Source organism: Thunnus thynnus, chromosome 23 (genome assembly GCF_963924715.1).
Source record: "Thunnus thynnus chromosome 23, fThuThy2.1, whole genome shotgun sequence".
NCBI classification, from domain to species: Eukaryota; Metazoa; Chordata; class Actinopteri; order Scombriformes; family Scombridae; genus Thunnus; species Thunnus thynnus.
In genome coordinates, this window is record NC_089539.1 from 4,492,681 (window position 1) to 4,512,933 (window position 20,253).

At 40.7% G+C, this 20,253-nt stretch overlaps 1 protein-coding gene across 1 annotated transcript; it reads right to left on the reverse strand.

The window, feature by feature from the left end:
* Nucleotides 1-407: 407 nt before the first annotated feature.
* On the reverse strand, nt 408-13,810 carry adm2a (adrenomedullin 2a). The gene is made up of 3 exons (XM_067581554.1): nt 13,701-13,810; nt 13,043-13,339; nt 408-4,333 (listed from the first exon to the last, which is right to left on the reverse strand). Exons 2-3 carry the CDS (start codon nt 13,138-13,140, stop codon nt 3,916-3,918), a joined length of 516 nt encoding a protein of 171 aa, XP_067437655.1. The 5' UTR covers nt 13,141-13,339; nt 13,701-13,810; the 3' UTR covers nt 408-3,915.
* Between the last annotated feature and the right edge of the window lie 6,443 nt (nt 13,811-20,253).

Consider the following 20,253-nt stretch of genomic DNA (forward strand, 5'->3'; position numbering starts at 1 on the left):
CCCCCTGTCACTCATTAACTCTGTCCAGTCATACGACCTTTACTGCTTACGTGTCTGCTGTCAGATCATGAACTGATCACACGTTTCTCAATGTTTCATTCATTTTCCTCTGTCCCTCATTAGATCTGTCTGCTTTGTCATTCAGTGACTTGTAATGATTGACTTCTTTGGGGACAATTGGGTCAGAACAGTTACGTCAAGGGCACAGTAAGGTGGAGGAGGGCGGAAATGACTAGAAATGATCTTTTCAAGTGTACCGAATAATATATCTTGCATTTTTTAAGATCATTTGGAACTGTATTTGGGTATTGTCAGAATTTCATTTCTATCATGCATGCCTTTATGTCCTTTAGGAATGCATACACACACACATACTCTCTGAAATCATACTCTATACTCCATCTTACTACAGTATAATTCTTTATTTTACAGAGTGAAGGACATTGTCAAACAGTAACATTTTAACTACAGTTCAGACTGTTTTCCTTTTCTGCCATATGATCATGTTTAAGGAACAGTGGAAAAGATGAGATAAATAGTCTTTGGTGACATACAGATATTAACATACAGAGATAACTTAAATACATAATTTTCTTTAAATAGTTTGGCGGAATATATATATATATATATATTCACAGATGCATACGACGTTCACAGTCATCCTGACGCCACATGGAGTGCACTGACATCTTCAAACACATTCGCAGACAATCTAAAATACAACATTTACAAGAAGAACCTCATCCAACCTTCACAATTTCATTACAACGAGTGAAATTCAAGTTGTGAGGAACTATCAACACACGTGTTTGCATTAAAGTGCTTTCCTGTGACCCTAAAGGAGATCATGTGATCAGCAAAAACACAACCTACTGAGATCTACCAGGATCTACTGTATCTTACAAAGCTAACAGAAACATTTCACACGCTAACTCTGCACTCATTCCTGTGTGTCTTTGCAATAGAGAGCAATGAGAGCTCTAGATGTTTCTCTTGACACATATGGGGAGGTATTAGCGGTCGAGCACAGTTTACTCACACAACTTGATGTGACGCAACCTCAGACGTCACAAAAACATACTGCGCAAAAAGACTTGAAGTACAATGGACCAGAGCACACATCAAACACAGGAGATAAGTGTCCTGATAAAGCAGCTCAAATAGAAATAGTACATTTTAAAAAGTAGAGAGATCCACCAGGGTTTTCAGCATTTGAAAAGCCTTTTAATGATCCGTCACGAGACATTGATTAGCTCCATTACAGCAGAGAGAATGGCATGTTTCACCTCAGCAAGCCTTTGAACAGATTAGACTTAAGACTAAGGAACCACCGATTATTACCCTGTGACCTCTGGGTGAGAGACAGGATGAGGCAGAGAGACTAAATATAAAAAAGAAAAAGAATTAAGCAAAAGATACAAAGAAAAAATCAGAGATACACAGATTAAGATATAAAAGAACACATTATTATATGATGTAGATCACATACTGTAAAATAATTCGATTTGTCAAGTATTGCCAGGTATTTGGTGGGTTTCGACTAATGCTCTATTTTAGGAATACCAAATTTTTATGTTTGTGAACTGATATACAGAGCAACAAAGCCTAAAATAGATACTCCTGTGATTGAAAAAATAATTAATTAAATCTAAATGAAATCAGAAAGTGGGCCGACAGTTTGGCCTGTATTCCTACAATGAAACCCTCTGCATGTTAAGATCAGGCTACAATATAGTAAAGGCTTGGAATAGATGTTTACAACTATGTAAATAGTATATATTGTAATTATGTTTCTCTGCAGAAATGTGGGTTTTATAGATATGGTTGCATTGTTTGGAGAGATTTTAGCATGCTTGATGAGGAAAGCCTGACCTCAGTTATTCTCAGTCCATCATCCACCCACCATTTCAGAGACGGACATAAATAGAGAAAGGGAAATGTCAGGGCATGTATTTTTGATGCTACTCTATTTTTTGTGTACATATTTGAAATTGGGCACTCATACACCTATAATTTTGGTCCCTGTGGTCTCTCATTGGAAACCCGCAATGTAACAGTAGTGCTTTTGGCCTCAAGACTAATTTAAACCCATTTAACATACTACATGTGAACTACAGGGGTGCCCGTTGCTGCCAACAGAATTTCGTGTATAGTACAAGATGTTGTCAAGTATTGCCTATAGAAAATCTAAGGAACAGTTGACTTTTTTTTTCACTGTAATCCATGACATGCAAAGGCAACACTATGAGACACCCTTAAGAGTGTTTCTCTTTTTGAAAACAGGTTCTCCAAAATCCCTTGATTGGCCCCTAGCTTTTTTCTTTTTGGATACGAAGTACAGTCAGTTCACCCAAATTACAAAAAACATTTCTTAGGTGCCCTGAGTCTATCTTGCTATGCAAACTTACTTTTGGTTTTATTTGCCCAAGGCAATAAAATAAAACCAGTATTGGAATTTCTGTCTTTTAGATTTCTGCCTCCACTCCAACATATTGGAGAACATGGAAGTGACTGGAATTTCCATGGTGCTCACAGCATTTAATTATTTTTTAAGTCAACAGCAACATCTCTGACCAAAATAAGATATCAGCTTACTCGTAAAATCTGCAAAAATCTGTGAAAATATGGGAAATACGTTTTATTGTAATTTTGTTGAACTGGCCCCTTCAATATCTGCAAACTTCAAGGTTGCATGTGTGCCATATGCCTTGCTCTTTATATTTATGTATTTGTGTTGAGTGTGAAGACCATGGGAGGCTCAGGGCCCCCCATCCCCTGTTGTGGCGGTACATATGACTGAAGTGATTAGGTCAGGTTTATTAAAGTGCTGTCAACCCAAAGTCCTGACTTGCAGGGAGAACTTATGAATCACGTGAAAGGGCTAATATTTCATACTAGGCCTCCGGGGAGGAAAATGCCTGCAGCAGTGTGACGGAGCACTGATCCATGGCTCCAAGGTTCACTTTGCCACCTACTGTGTCAGCCAACCAGCCACTATAATGCAACATTGAAACTGATCCTTTGTGAACTCAGTTTCTGTGTAGATTCCTTTCAAGGCACTGGGTGATGACCCTCTTCTTTTTTCAGCACAGTTTATGTGGTTAAATCCTGACTCAGACTGCTTTTAAACTCTGTAACTCAAGTACCGTGGCGAGTTTCAAATGTAAACTGTGGTCCTGAAACATTAAGTCCTGCTGTGTGACATTCTTGGACCAACGTGGAATAAATTCCTAGTATCAACTGAAAACTTGTGAACTCTTCCAGGGATGTCAGTGTTCATATTGACATTGTCTATGCAGTTGTAAAATGATCTGGGAGTTCCAAAAACAGGGGTGTAGTGAAGGATAAAAAAAGGGGCAAAAAAAGAGGTAAAAGGGTTCATTGGGTCATTTCACAAGGTCTTTGGGGATACATTGGTTTTGACAGGGCTCCAGCACGGAGTGCAAGTTGAAATCCACTTTAGGGGCTTAAGTGTTTGATCAATGAGCCGAGGGATAACCACTGCTGGGCAGGTCAGTTGGCAGACAGGACCGGGCCATTGGATGGTGTTGAAGACAAGCCGTCATTCTTACATTAACAGGATTAAGACGTCAAACAGAGGCTTCTTGGCTTCTTTTGAGTGTTCAGGAAAGATGTTGAGGAGAGCTGACCATCCTTCAAAAGGCAAGTGTTCTCAGGGTGGTGAGAGAACTCAAGGGGGGTCATGATCTTGAATTTGAATTCTTTTCCTCAAATTCGTTTATCAGCACAAAAAGTAGAGAGGCACAACAGAGTATAATTGTCATTATGAGATAGATAAACAAAAGTTATGGACTACATCAAAATCTAATGCAATGACTATCAGTAATACGTTAAAAGATAAATAACTGGAGATATAGATAGACTTGCTGGGGGTGTTTGGAGGAGTCAACTAACTCATCCGTAACTATGGGGGCTCCTAGGGTTGATGGGGGATGAATCTTCTCTGCCGCTCTGGCCAATGAGCTGATAGAGCCGGTGGCTGAGGTTCTGCACTTGGCAGGTTCCCAGAACGCAACCTACTCTCATCAGCTGGGCATGATGGGGGTAGTGGTGACCCCCTCGCGATCCTGAGTGGGCATGGCGACGAGCTCTCAGCGCACTCCGCTCAATCTGCGAAGCCTCAGTGGGCCGTGCCCACGCTAGGCTGGGAGAAGCTGTTCTCACTCCTGAGGCCGGTGGGTGTCTGAGGAAACCGGGCAGCCATTTTGGGGATTGGCTGGGGGCTGAGGAGGGGACAGCAATGTCAGTCTGGCCTCCTGAAGCCAAGGCTGTATCTTCTCTCTGGTCGATGAGCTTGTTGAGGAGGTCCAGCCTAAGGAAAAAAAGAAATCAGGTGAAAATTCATCCTGACGGTATGTGATTCTCATTCATTTATTGGGATCAAACCACGTCTCTAAAAATGTATGGATAACCACTGAAATCAGGTTTTCATTTACAGTATTCATTAATATATTGCAAAACAAATAGCAGAGACAAGAAATGGGAAGAGAATGCGTGAACAAATGAGGAGGCTTATGTCACACACCTTCAAAATACCATCATAATAAGGCTAGGAGTCTACAGTCATGCTAGCGGCTTGGAGAGGCTGAGTGCTTTGAGCTGAATGCTAATATCTGCAGGTGAACATGCTCACAATGACAATGTTAACATTCACATGTCTAGCAAGTACTGTTTACCGTGTTCACCATCTTAGTTTAGCATGTTAACTTGTGAAAAGAACTTAACATGAAGTGTAGTTGATGCTGATGGGAATGCCATTAGTTTTGCAGGTATTTGGTCATAAACCACAGGTTTAGACAAGTTAAAATTTTGACCCGCTGGTGGTGCTAAAGTTAAGGAGTCACTAAAGTTATTACAAGTCATGCTGAGGGGGACGTGAATGTGGCATTTCATGACGGTCCATCTAATACTTCAACCTCATGGTGGCGCTACAGGAAAAATTAGGGGATCATCAAAGCCAGTAGGATTCATTCTCTGGGGAACAATGAATGTCCGCTAGTTGAGACATTTCAGTCTGGACCAAAGTGGTGGACTGACCAACAGACCGCCATTGGCCCACAGCCACACCGCCAATAAAACTGCCCAAATACAGAGAAACCTCTATGTCTAAACTATTGCTGCATTCATGGATAAAATATAGATAAAACAGAATAAATACGTTTGTGGATAAAAAGTTGACCTTGGCATATGCTTGCCAGCATTGTTACAATAACAACTGATGTAAGGACAGCTGGTAATTATGCAGAAATCCGGTTAGCCGTACAAAGCAGCTTTGATAAACACATCATTTTTGTCTGCTGTCTGAACACAGCGCCTCTCTACACAGTCACCCATCCACGTGGACACCATGCTCATCTCTTAATGCACACTGTAAAAGTTAATGGCTTTTCACATGCTGCCTAAAACAACATGTGCTCTGAGTCAGCCTCACTTATTACATTATACAATCAAAACCTGCACCATGCTGCATTTTAATGCCCAGCTGGGTTTCAGCAAATGGTAGCTATGGGAGATTTAGCAGGGCCACCATGTCTCAGTGGTGCTGATGGGCTCCAGGGGAGAACATTAAAGTCCCAGATGAGGAAAAAAAACAATTTTACATCTGATGCTAATCTGTTTGTTTTTATTTTTTCAGTAGAATGTAGTTCCAGTAAAAACTGTTCACAGTGAGGTCTGTGGATTGTCCATAGCAACCAGGATATTGTTTCAGGAAAAAGAAGTTGCATATGAATTGTTCAAATTTCACTTTTCATTGCTTTGAGCACCACATACGGAATTTATTTTACTTCAGTTGTATAGGGATGGAGGCAGAAGTCTCAAATCCTGATATCTTACAGCCTGGCCAAATGAAACCCAAACTGTCACTTAACTAGAGAAAATACTCCAGTGAGAAAAATATGCCTTTTGTAGTTTGGGTGAGCAGATCCTTCACGAAAAATGTCTCTCTGAGACATCACATAAGACTCAATGACCTGTTAAGATGAGCATGTTCTGCAGCTAGGTGGACCAGCGGTTACAGGCCGTTAAGCAAACAGTGCCAACAAACTCACCATCTGTTCATTGTTTGACAGAGACAGTTGCTTCTCACAACTTGTCCCTGGAGGTCCTCACTGAACTGTCACTGCTGTGTTTGTACAGCACAGTGTGACTCAAGTCCCTGAGTGTAAACCCATCACCACTGCTGATGCTGAGAAGTAAATAGCAATATGCTGTTGCCCCTGGCAGCCAGTGGACAAAAAAGACAAATATGTTCATTTTTAGCAATAGCTTCTTCTTTTGTAATGAGATTTAAATAAAGCATCAGGGCAAATATATCCATGTTTGCTTTTCTGTGTCAAAGAAAAGAAATCTTCCACGGCATCAGGTTTGGCAATTTTTCCCCATGTTCTCAGAGGCAGAAGCCACAGATGATCTAATTATAAAAAGTGTGTTCCACTTGTAAAATGCTGACTTGTGTTATTTCACCATGAACACTCAGTCCTTAGTCATGCTAAGAGTTTAAGATGTGAGACATCACAAGGCTCTGTGGCAGCAGACAGCTTCTCTTACAGTCTGTGCTGTGGTGGGTTTGGGATTCCTCTCTGAAACATGAAGCTTTTGGTTTATTCAGCTAGTTCAGTTGCAGGCTCACTGCTGGCAGGTCTGGTAGTCTGTGCAGGACCTGCTGTCCAACAGTGGCAGTGGCTGAATAAATAGTTGCGTAATGCCAGACCACAGACAGTGGCAAGCACTATTTCCAGGACAGGCCTGGTGTGCCATGGTGCCACATCACCAAGTTACACCCACCTGGTCTCAAGCAGAAGTTAAATTTGACTGCACAGGAAAGCTATTCACGTGGGTCACAAGGCAGCAGTGGTGGCCCTGTTGCTCTTGACTTGGATAGGTGCCCCATTTGTATGTACACTCCCATAAAAAAAAAAGTTTTTCTAATGTTTAAAGGGTTAATTTCAAACAGGTGATAATTTATCACCTTTTTTTATCCTGACTTTATTCTTCTATACAGCCAGGCAGAACTGTAATTTGTAGTGTAGATGATCCTCCTTTTCGTGTTTTAAATTCTGGATGTCAATAGTAAAACTCATTATGTCAAAAGTGGAAACACTTGTTAAAAAAATAAAATGAGAAGATATGAGAGATGAAATAGAAAACCCTGTAGAGTTGTAAGTTGTAATGTAAGAGAAGCTGCCACTTTAGGATCCATGACATCAGTGCTTTGACCTCTTTATCACCATGGTTAACATCCCTGGGAGCTGAATGTGGCGCATGTTTTTAGCTAACAGTCCTATCAGAGCAGCTTAGACTGATAAATAGGTAAGCAGGAACAAGGTTTGCTGTTTGTTCCTCAACTGGCGAAGACACGCACCCAGTGACAAACACACAAATCTATGATCTCTCACCCTAACTTCTCTCCTATGAGGTCAACCCAACCCAACATAAACTCTCCAACTCTCACCCTGGACCAGACTTTGCACTTGCACCACAGGTCTCTAGGACACTGTCATGGCCATATAGACCCTGTGACTACACTACAATAACAGTTAGAAAGAAAAATACTTCCTGGAAGAGTAAGGATACAGGTGGCAGATGATGTTTGTTTGTTAAATGAGTGTTTCTTCAGTGTTTGGTTTCTAGAGGTCTTGTTTGGTTTTCAAGAGTTCCAATACAATGCATTTCTTGCTTATCTCACTTGAAGCCTGATATCTTTCTGTTTAATTCACCAATACAGTACTTAGTTCTTTAATAGTATACAGACAAATTTTGATGTCACATTTCATGTGACATATGTGTAATGGAGGGCAAATCCAGGGACAAGTCCTGAGTCAACCTGCCCAGAAGCAGCTCCTCTTCAAAAAGACTTTGGGACTGCCGTGATTGTCTTCCAGGAGTTAAAAAATGAAGTGGAGAACTCTTTCAGTCTGTTATATTTGATCTCCCAAAACAGGCTAATATGGCAATGAAGAGCCTAATCCCACATGCCAGCAGAAAAAGAGATCTCGGTGATTGGCAGACGATCAAAGATATACAAGCCTCTTTGTCTTTAATTGTTCAACCCTCTGTGGTTTTCGACGTCTTGTATGGTCTTAGCTTAAGAGCTTTAAACTAAAATTCCTTTTGACTGAAGATGATTTCTAAGGATTTTACAGTTCGATCAAACGCTGAGCCGATCCTTTTGTGCTGCCTTGTTTGGTTTGACTTCTGTATTGACCTTGCAGTGGGCTACATTGCTGCTTTTAGGGTGTGAAATTAAAGCTGGCGTCTACCCATCTTGATGGAGAGGTTCAGCTCCCATGCAGGAGGTAAGCTGTCCGTAACCTAACTCTAGATGCACTACATAATTAGCAGAGAAGCTGAAGCTTACCAAGGGCAGTCTTAATCAGCGGTAAATATGGCACATTCATCTGTAATCTCCCAGTAGGTAATAGTGGAGAGATTGTTGTTGTGGACAGAAATAAACGAAAGGTGATTTGTTAAACACCAAACACTGGTCTTACTTGTTCTGTTGTAGTTCAGCTTTCATAACAAGCAGGGCTGGACATTCAATGTACTTAGTACAGTTTGTAATTGACACCAATTGACAAGCTGCCAAGTCAAAAGCTACTGTATATGTCTGCTCTGAAACCCCGTCATTGCGATGCAAGTAGACAAAACACTCGCAATCACAACTTCAAACAACAGCAGGTTTCCTCCTCCTTCACAACGGTGTGGTTTTCTGTGTGGAGCGGAAACCTGCTCTTTAAGGATGTGGAGGGTGGAATTTAGGTCTTAGCCATTAATCCACAGTGGAATTCTCTGCCTGCCAGGTTGCTGCTTTTTCCCTCCATAACTGCAGCCTGGGTTTGGTCAGATTGACCCCCATGGAGCCTTAGGACTGTTTATGCTGTTCATATATCTATGAGTCCAAGCCAAAATGTCTGTTTACAACATGCAACAAATTAAAGAAGACATATAAGAAGTGGCCTCTCTTGAGATTATTTGCCATACAGGGAATCCTGGTTTCAATCATTCTGCAAGCTCGAAAGTGGTTTTCTAAAAATGTTTAAGGGATAAAGTGAGAGTATGTAGTTCGTGTTGTTGCTTGATAAGGTGTAAACATGTCAGAATAGAGATAGCAAATGAAAAAGGACGAACCTAAAGCCAGCTGCATGTGCAGAGTCATTCAGAACTCACATCAACAAGGCAAGAAGCCATCCTGTGTGAGATTAATTCAGTCTGTTTCTCAGGTAAATATTATGTTAAGGGTATCTACATTGGATGTCTGAACCCCACGCTGGTGGGTTAATGATTTAACAAATGCTTTGGGGAAAAACATGACTTTATTTGGCCCTGAAAATGGTCGAACAACCTTGCATCCACAACATACATGCACAGACTGATTTGTCATGTCATCATACCCTGGTCCAGACAGAGTAGAAGCAGATTGGGTTGATGTAAGAAAAGCCTGACTGCAAATTAGCTTTATGTGTCCTCTGTCTCAAAGCAATGAGCCACTTCCCACTTCTGGAATCTGTATTGTAAAGCTGCTTTGCTGCTAAAGCCATATTTAACTTGTTGTTTGGCTGTGGACTTCAGCTATTTTCCCATACAAAAAAAAAACCTCAAGACGTTATGTAAAGCAACAATGAAGGGTAGGCATTGCCTGTGATCCGAGGAACATGCAATTTCTCCTTGTTTGGAAAGCTCCCGTCAGGCATTGTTACAGCGTCTTTGTGGGTTTTTGTCGTGACCGTATCAGGACACATCAGGACAACATGGACACAAACAAAGAACGGAGAAGGATTACAGACTTCTGAGCTCAGACATGCTCAGCATCCCAGAGGAGAAAAAAAACTGTAGCGTAGTCGTATCTGTTATTATCAGCCTGTCAGCGTGTGATGGTAACAGAACAGGATGTGCTAAGTTAAGAGAAGACCAAGAATTTACTGTTCTAATAAAAGCCAAACAGGACATTTATGAGAGATGTGCAAAATGAGAAATGTGGTGGGTTGCGAGGCATGAGGAGTGATGGAGGAGGGAAATGCTCACTATGCTGTCAGAGTGAAATACATTTGTATAGGCTATGATCAGCCATACAGTTAAAGGTCTTCATAAAAATGACAGTGCCCAACTGTAGGCTGTTGAGTGTATTTAAATGCTCAACAATACACTGAAAAAACCATTTGAGTGGTACCGCAAAGATTGGGTTTCAGTCCTTGACTGTGTTGCTTTTGACATGGATGGGTGCCCAATGGAACACAATTGTCTTCATGGTGGGAAGCCAGTGAGGGATTGTGAGCTTGTTGCTGCATTCGGGAAATGTGCTGATTGGTTGGGGTGACTCGACAGATTGAGGTCGAAGTTATACCCTTTGGGTGAGGTTGTCCTGACCCTCCACAGAGTCAAGAACAGCGATGAACAAGGAACAGGCCTTTTCAAAGTGGTAAAAAAAAATGAGAAAACACACCAAAAAGTCATCAAATTACCCTAATTCTGATGAAGAGAACCAGGTAATGATGTTCACATCCCAATTTCAGACATCTTGAGAATTGCCTAAATCAGGTTTACTTCAAAAAAGACAAGGCAGGTGAGAAACCGATGCCCAAAAACTAAATGTAATTGGAAGACAAGCAAATACACAGAATTAAAAGAACATAAATGCTGTATTAGCAGCTATAACTGGCATAGGGACATTACTGAATGTTCTGGTGAGATATGGTACAGTCTAACTGCAAAACTACCCCTGTATTCTAGTAAATCCCCCTGCTGCATCAATGTCGCACCAACAGAGAAATCTGAAACCACAGTGATGACCCACACTGGAAATACCTCTGACACTTCCAAACAGAGATGGGAATAATGGGGGGTTTCAGTGCTTGGCAGGTGTGGTGAAGGAGGCCAGAGCAAACAGAGAGCGGATACAGGAGCCTTGCTTCCCTTCATTTCGGTTAGATGTCACCAGCAGGTGTTCAACCTTTTAAACACTTCTGGTCACACACACGACAGGGATGGCCATGTGCGTGCATGCCCACCTGGAGGAAAATTGAACCACCTGATCTCCTTATACTGTTTTATTAGATCTTAAGTGCTTTCTTATATTTTATGGGATTAAGCTTGATCATTGCAAACTGTAGTGTTACTGTTTCTGTTATAACTACAACACAGGCAGTAATACTTTAACACAAACACACATCAGCTAAAATTGCCCACACAGGAGAATGTACTTTTTCTTTTTTTAATAAATTTAGAACGTTTACCCTGGGAAAAACCCCTCTTGATGATACATACACCACTCTGCTACTATTTTATAAAGTTAGTGATAATAATTGTCTTGACTTTAATCCAAGAATTCAACCCCCCAAAAAAATCATGAACAGCACCAACAGGGGTATCAGGTGGCCTAGTAGTCTAAGATACTCAAATAAAGCTAATCCAAAAAAATCTTCTAAAACAGCATCAATAGCTGCTTCTGACCATATCACCACTCCCTCTAAGGACTACCATTCACACTGCAGCAGAATTCATGATTTCTTAGTCACTGAGTCTGCCTCTGATTTGCATCAGACTCAGCAGCTGTGGATCCAAAATCCACCAGAAGAGGGCATTCACACACTGACTCATCTACATTCCTCACTGCTCCCCAACAACGCAACTCCACGCACGTATTGCATCGCTGGCTGGCAGGCCTCCCACACACATCAAGACTGTACGTTTGTGTGTGTGAGTGCGTAAGTTGGACTGTGAGTAATCACACTGGTTGCTTTGCTGTGGTCTAATGTCGTCTTATGCTGGGCTTTGCGATTAAAAGCTCTGCCACTTAAGGGATGGAAAAGTACAGGTGCCATTCAGTGCATAACAAGATCCTTTACAATAGCACATACTGGTATTTCTGACCAGGGACAAACTGGTTTTCCCACCTTGGAAATAACAGTTTTCCTACAGAATCACAGGGAGATGAAACTAAACAAAACCTCTATAAACAGTTACTCGTGCCACAGCTGCTTGGATCAAGAGTTGGAGGTGGAAGAAGATTCAGGAGAGAGAATCATAATGGAAAATGTTATAAAATTAGAAACTAGTTCATAAAATACAGATTAACTGCAACACAGATGCCAATGAACTGATGACACTGATGACTGGCAGTCAAATCTGGGTCAAATTTAGTTAGATCTGCTGTCAAATGCAGAATTTAAGACATATTTCACACTTTAAATCAAATCTAATCTAACCAATATGACCTCAATATCATTTACTTGACACTTTAGCCTACTTTATAGCCTGTTTTACTAATAGGATTACTATTGTTAGTGTTTATAGACACTCTTTTTTGTCTAAATAAATAGAATTTTACATGATCTTTTGGATATTTTGAATACTCCAAATAGTTATGTTTATGTTAAATATCAAAGCCAGTTTTTCCACAGCTGATCTGCTCTCCAGCGGGGTTTATCTCAAGGAGAAACTGTTTTAATGTGTCATGGGAGAGCCTTTGACCTTGCTGTCTACATTATCCACTATCTGCCCGACACAACAATACAGCACTTTCACTTCTACACACAGATGTGATCTATTATACAGGTAACAGACGAAATAATCCAGCCTTTTAGTCGCTGCTTATTTGAGCAGAGATGAACTTCATACTATAAATTAGATAAAAAGGTGTCAAGTTTGACGCACGGCAGTCCTCAGTCAAAATGTATTCAAACAGTGCGAAAGTCCGCTCAACAATTGAGCTTAAAACAAAGCTTTGCAATAACTTTCACACTATAGGCTACTGAATAGTTCATGTTTGACAAGTCATTTGATACCCAATAACGACATTACAACTAATTAACATTAAATAAAGGTTATAGTAATGCGCTTTAACTCCAAACTGTACAGTCAAATTGCTCATTAAGCGGCTACAAGGTTAATGCACTGATATTTAAATGAGCGGTTTGCGGTCGCAGGTGCGTTTTCTTGTCTTTTACGGAGAGCTATCTGACCAATCAGCAGTGAGGAGCGGGTCTGTGTGTTTAATAAAGTAGTAATAAGTCAAATCTCCTACCTGCTCCTGCCGGGACGCTCCTCAGCCGGCAGAGCCAGCAGCTGCTGGAGGGAAACCAGGCTGATGCAATACACAGTAAGCGGGAGAAGGGACCGCATCTCCGGACCAGCTTTTACTTTACACCCTCTCTGGGAAGGAGGGGGCGACCACACCGACTGGGCGCAGTTTAAATCCCAAGAGTGGGAAAAAAATCAAAATAAATATTGTAAAAAAAAAAAAAAAAAAGGAAAAAGAAATCCCAGAAAAGTGTGCCGGGTTCAGATATCCAGGCTTGGCAGAAGAGATTGGAGATGAAACCTTAAAGGAAAAAAAAGAGGAGGAAGTTAAAAAAAAAAAAAAAAAAAGATCAATTAAGCTGCTGAGCATAGCCTGCAATAATAGAAAAAAAGCACACATTTAATTCCTTTTAGAGCTAATGGGCAACTTTTAAATCAAACTATCTGCTCTTAAACACCCCCATCAGTGAATTCCACTTCAAAACTTCTGTTTATAGATCCCTCCTTCATGGCATCCACTGAAACTTCTGCCCCAGATGAAGCATTCACACATTCTCCTGAAAACGTGCAAATATGCACCTACAAGCCCAATATGCAAATGATTTTCTTAACTGTTTAACCTGTTCAAACCTTTTAATAATGGTAATAAATGAAAGTCTTACCCTCTCGCTTATAATTTAAAATCTGTGTTTAGTTTAAGAGTTTTTTTTCCCCCCTTGGATCCAAACGTGTTGGTCAAGATCAAGTTCTTCAGTGTGAAGCTGAGCGCTTGGTGACATTGTGGGTTTAAATACTGAGTGGGCGGAGTATAATGCCTCAAATGCCGGTGGGGACTTGTGGAGCCGAAGGTGCTGTAATGTTATTATTTCTCATGCTCGGAATATAGTGGACTGATGTGGTTGGTAAATACAAGCTATAAAGTGCGGGTAGAAACGAGAAGATGCATTTGGTTCCACATACCCTTATTAAAAAGAAATATGGTGTTCCTATGAGACATTTTAGAAAAATACTTAAAAAAAAACAATGTAACAAGAAAACTTCATGTGTCTCGATGTTGCCAGGAAATCTTAAAAATGCTATAAAATATGCAAAGTTTGGTCTAAATGGTTTTTAACATGAATATTGAGCACCGCAAGCTAATTTTAAAGTCTCAGAAGTAATACAGGAATGTTAAAGTGACGCAATAAGCATTTTAGGAATAGCACTACAAGCTCACTATTGAGCAGGACAGCACTACAGGTCCTTTTATAGATATTATGGGATTATTGCAGTTGTACCATATGAGCTTTAAAATTCACAAAAGGTCACTGTTAAGCCATAATTGGACACCACAGCCACACTTTGCTATCTGAATCAAACATGCGATTACTTGCACACGAATTTCTCAAGCAGTTTGTCTTCCAGACCAAACCCTTCCTCCTGTGTCTTATCATCACTGTCAGCCAAGTGTGTAAGCCAGATAGAAGGAGATGCCCCAGAACTTTGTCAATGCACGCCTTCAGTCCCGTCATGACACATTGATAAATTTCCTGAGTAGAACATTTCTTTCATACAGTTTATTTGCTATTGTGACCACTTTCCTAGGAGCTCCTGGCAAGACATAGAAAATTGTTTGTATGATTCATTAAGGAGCTGTAAAAGATGCAGAATGTGACATTTTTTCACTTACATTTTCTACTAGTACCACTACTACTTTCACTTTTATTAGGAGATGTGGGTCAGACATGTCACAGGTCTAAATATGCATCTTACTATTTTGTTTAATGACTCAGATGAATCATATGCAGCTCTTTCCACTGTATTAGCGAGTCTAAGCTCTGCCAAAGTTCCTTCCTTTTCTAAGTCAGCTGAGTGATGCAGCAATGCACTAATAATACATACACCTGATCCTGCCTCCAATACAGTTACACAACTCTTGTTTCCAAGAAAGCACGTAGAGCTGGTTGTCAACTGTCAACTGGAAGCCTTTCTTGGTACTGTACTGACTCTGTGCTGCACATCCATGTACAACAGAAACAATAACAGAGTCAGGACAAGCAAAACACAGACTCCATGAGGAATTTAAGAATGTAATGTTTATTTTTTGGGCTTTTTGCTGAAGCAAAAATCATCTCAGGCTCATTAGTTGTATTTATTTAAACAAACATCAGTAGTCCTGCCATGTAGTTGACGCAAATGCATGATTGTCAATTTAGAATAGACAGATATAGCCCCAGTTTGTGCTTCACATATAGCATGACATTTGAGTCACAGAGCTAAGCATCCAATTTTCCCCAGATTGTCACTGTATTCCCTGATCCAAACAAAGATGGCAGCCAAAAATGAAATACAATATGTCCTTGCTCTCGTAAAACACATGACAAAATCTTATTGCAATATTTTGTGTGGAAATATAAAATACTGAAAAGTACCATCAACATATACCAATATAACTGATAATAAAATGTTTAATTTTGGTTCACGTTGTAAAAACCGAGCGAGGACATACAGTATGTCATTTTCGACTGCCATCTTTGTTTGGATTAGGAAAAGATGCACAATGGGAAACGGGTTAAAAATGATTTTTATAGTTCAACAGATTAGAAGGTTAGAAGACTCTTTAAGGATTTTGGGAATACCTTAGAACAGCACTAAGTGTTGTGCAATGAACATCTGGGTTTTTCACAGATCGCGGGGTATTTATTTTTTGGCGAAAATCTGATGCTGAACTCTGTGACTCGAATGTAGTGCTCATACATGGGAGGCACAAACCAGGGCTGAGACTGACAGAACATTTTACACATGTGGCTTGAAAATTCTTACAGCTGTATGACTTGATGGAAAAATCAATTATTTATGTATTTTTCCTTCTTCCTATGTATAACTTCTAAAATCTTAATGACTTCATGAGACATGGCCATATTTATAAGAGCTGCAGGAGAAACTGATTTAAACTGTCAACCAAACGTTTTAGTGTCAGTCATACTGTCCTCAAACTTCAGCAACGTTCAAGAAGAAGAAATCCATCAAAGCAGAGGAATGGAAAATGTTTGTAAGTAAGGCTAAAATAGGGTTTTAATTCCTGAAAAGCACTAAAAAACAATAAGTAACAGTGGGAATGAGGTACAAGTAAAATGAAACACCATGAGTGCCTCATGATTATGGGTGCTGTACTGTATCATTATTGCCAACCCAGGATTTTGGTCTTAATGTGTGCTACGTGATCCCTGTCTTGCGTGTAATGTGAAGCGTTGCGTGAGTGATATTCGCTCAGACAGATTCGTTAGTGATAGTTGCCAGCTTCTCACCCTCGCCGCTATCATCTTACAGCTCAGCTCTGCTCAGCCTTTCTTTGATCGCCTCATGTAGTTTCTCAGTAGTTAGCGCCACATTGTGACCTTTCAGTGGCACACTAATCCAGGCTTGGCTGAAATGGAAGGATCCTACTAGTCTTTGATATGGCTTCATATTCAGAGTCAGTTTGGGTTATGTTACCAGCTCATCTCTGTAACTTCTGTTTTTCTTAAAAATTAAACATTGTGATAACAGCAGTGTGGTTTTGACCTTCTTCCTAGGGTTAGGGTTGATTCATTCATATTGAATATTGCATATTTACTCTGTCACCGACCTTCATCCAAAGCCTACACTAGTACCTATTGATTTGGAAAAATGATTCATGAAAAATTTCCCAAGACAAACAGCTGCTAGTAACTCATTTATCTCTCAGACTTGGCTGTGGAAACAGGTCACTTCTTCAGATTCTGACCCATTTATGTAAGAGTTCTCTGGCATGTGACAGTGAATCGGTACCCGCTGGGCTCTGAACACAGGCTACCCGCCTGGTTTGATCTCTCAGTCGTGCACTAGTTCTACTTTTGTTTTAGGCGGCAATTAGCGGACATGAGTATGTACTCTGTGGAGCCGACCACAGGGCAGTTTTAAAAGAGCCTCTATCTGTGGCTTTGAAAGGAAAAGTTGGGGGACGTAGTCAACTGATCAAAGAGGAGAGGGACCTTTGCTTGATTGTGCGGCGTTCTCTGTCTTGTCTTTGTCAATGTGAATCTTTGGATGGGTGAGAAGGGGACACAGCCAGCCTTTGAAGGTTGCGTAAACAGTGCAAATAAGCTGTTGTCTCATGGGATGTGATAAAAGTGAACACTCGCCTTAGTCAAGCAAACTGATATGATTACAGGTTGTAACTTTTCACTTTGTTTGTTGGTGTACGTGCAGTTGGTCACTTGATTGACACCCAGTCATCACTGGTGGTGCTGATGATCTGTGTGTATTAGATCCTTCCTCTGTCCTCATATGGTGTTGGTCTGAGCGCTGTGGCTAGTAGCCACAACCAGCTACCTGCTAGTCACACCAATGGCAACTAGATTCCACAAAACGCCCCAAATATTGCTGCGGTGCAAAGTTCAGTCTTGTCCTTGGAAATAGCAGTTGACAAAACAATCTAACCTCAAGGTCCATTTAATAGCTGTTCTGGAGCGTTCGATCGTATTACATGATATTCATCAGCTGATGAACTTTGCCAGTTGTTGTCTAAGATTCAAACTCCTTGTGTTTTCAAGGTTATGATTGTACTTAACACCTCAGCTTTCAGGCCAACATGAACCAGAGGTTCTTTGGCCACTCTGGGGCAGCAAAAACAAGGTGTAAACACAAAGTTGAAGTTTGCGGGACGTAAAAATCAAAACAATGAGCTGAAAGATGTTAAAACGGTCAGTGATTGGGGGGTTGGGTGATATAAATTCTCTGTGGGTTCATCATTACGAGTGACCTCTTTCACATTACACATCATCTTGAATCCATTGTTCATATAAAAATATTAATGATAGCAGCTTTAAAGTGCCCAGAAAATGAAAATTTGAACATCCAAAATCCCATGAAATCTAGGCAAACTCCATCGATGATGAAGATCATGAAATATGATCACAAGCTTCAAAACAACTACTAAATAAAAGTAAAGGCAAAATGGGTAAAATAGTCAAGGTAAAATAGTTTTTTCAATCCCAAACATCTTTTAAAATTTAATTTGAGGCAAAGGAGATGGATGTGTGAAAAGTAACAAAAAGAACACTGTTCATGTTTAATATGTCATGTGAATATTCATTTGGAAGTATTTTGTACCAAAAAAATAGTCCCGATGGAAAGTGTTGGCAGAGTTCTGTGGATTGCCCAGAGTTATGCTGGAAAGAGAAGTTGCTGGTAAAAAAAAAATGTAAATGTCATTTTTCAGTGCTGCGGGCAAAACTAACAAAATTCCATTGACCTCTATTTTATTGGGTTGGAGGCATAAACCTCAGGGAGAGATCCCTCAAAACCTGAACAAATAAAACTAAAACTATCACCATGGCTAGACACCACGAGGGGTAAAGTCATCATTTGGGTGAATCAGCCCTTTAATATGGGTCGTAAACATCTTCAACATGTGCAGGAATCTCATGGTTATGTGTTAGTGGAGGTTAATGTGAGAGGGCCCATAAACAGCAGCTTTATGCTGAAGTGTCCTGGCTCTGGATTGAAGTGGCTTATGTTACAAGCAAATTAATCATCTCAGCACGTGCAGTGACGTGGCTGAGCTGAAGGACTTCACATACAAGCACACCTACACCTGCTGCTTTGAGGAAGATTTATTGATCCTTCGCAAGAAAGTCTGATTTCTCCTGTTTTTGAGGAAAGTACCAGTACAGTATCTAAACAACTTGTGCATTTTTTTTCCTTTCTTGCAGCACTTGATCTGGTAAAAATGTAAATGTTTTCTCGGTTGTCCACTTGAGCAGCATGTGACCATAGGTACTCCACATCTGGATCCGACCCAAGACTGAATCATAACAGATCTCTCTGTCCTGTACTGTTTCTTACTTCCATATGAACATTTTACATAAATATTTCTGACATTCGTCGTGATTACAACAGAATAGACCACACCTCAAGAGCACGCCCTTCAACCTCCTCCTGCCTCCTTTCACAAATAAATGACACAGCCAGTCATAACCAACATAAAAATCATAAAAACAGCTTTTGTGATGTGACTGTGTTTCCATATCTATGTTGTGCTTTGTTTTATGGGTATTCTGGAGTGAATGTAAGCCAACCTTCTCTCACTGAATCAAGTTTATTCCATCAGCAACCACAATGTGGTAGTCTAATGATTGCTGCCCCCTAGTGAATCTCACGTTACATCAGCAGAATACACTGAGCAGCAGTTCCTGCTGACAGTGAATCTGTTGTGATGCTTCCCATGAGGACCGGCCTAAGTTATCCCCCTTAAATACAAAACAAATATCATTTATCAGTACGGACAACAAAAACAAACTTTATCAAGGCGTTGTCTTGGATTTTAAAATAATTGTTGGGCAACTCACTATTAAATCCCCATGAAGAATCAGTTGAGGCATTTTCCCACTGCTGTGCTTATAGCATCCTCTTGGCTTCTTCAGTACACTTTATTTACATTGCTTGTTTGAGATGGTGCACAACCAAGTTTGTTTGAATGGCTTGTTGTCTCTGTCTGAGCCCTATCAGTCAAGTTTGTTTGGTATGGCTGCTTACCAGTACAGGGATGTGTGGGAGGAGGGGGTTAACAGGACAGTGCTCTGCCAGATTTGATGGACGAATGAGGGATTGGATTTCAGTGTGGGAAAGATGATGGCAAAAGACAGCGGTGACTGATAACAGCAGAGTGCCCAGAAATCACTACATCTGATGAGGAAAACAGGGCTTCCAAGTTTGTGGGAACAGATTGGGGAAGAACCTTTCCTGTTTCCCTATGACAATGCCCCTGTGCACAAAGCCAGGGACATAAAGAAATGGCTTTCCCAGGTTGTTGTGGAAGTGTGGAGGAGCTTGACAGGCTTGCACAGAACCCTTCCAGCCCCATCCAGCACTTTTGGGATGAGCTAGAATGCCAGCCGTGAGCCAGGACTTACCTCTCAACATCAATGGTGGACCTCCCTAATGCTCTTGTGGCTCCAGCCAGGTTCTAACATCTGGTAGAAAGGCTTAAATCAGAAGAGCGGAGGCTGTAATGGCAGCAGATTAATGCCCGTGGATTTAAATGGTCAACAAGCATATATGAGTGTAATGTTCAAGTGTCCACATACTTTTAGTCAAATAGTAGTATGAAACAGGGAAAATGTGTTTTCTGCAAGGAGGATAGAGGTGCAACAGCATCCATGAAGCTGATTGGGTGGATGCTTGTTGACACACTGCCACTCAGCTGAATGAACA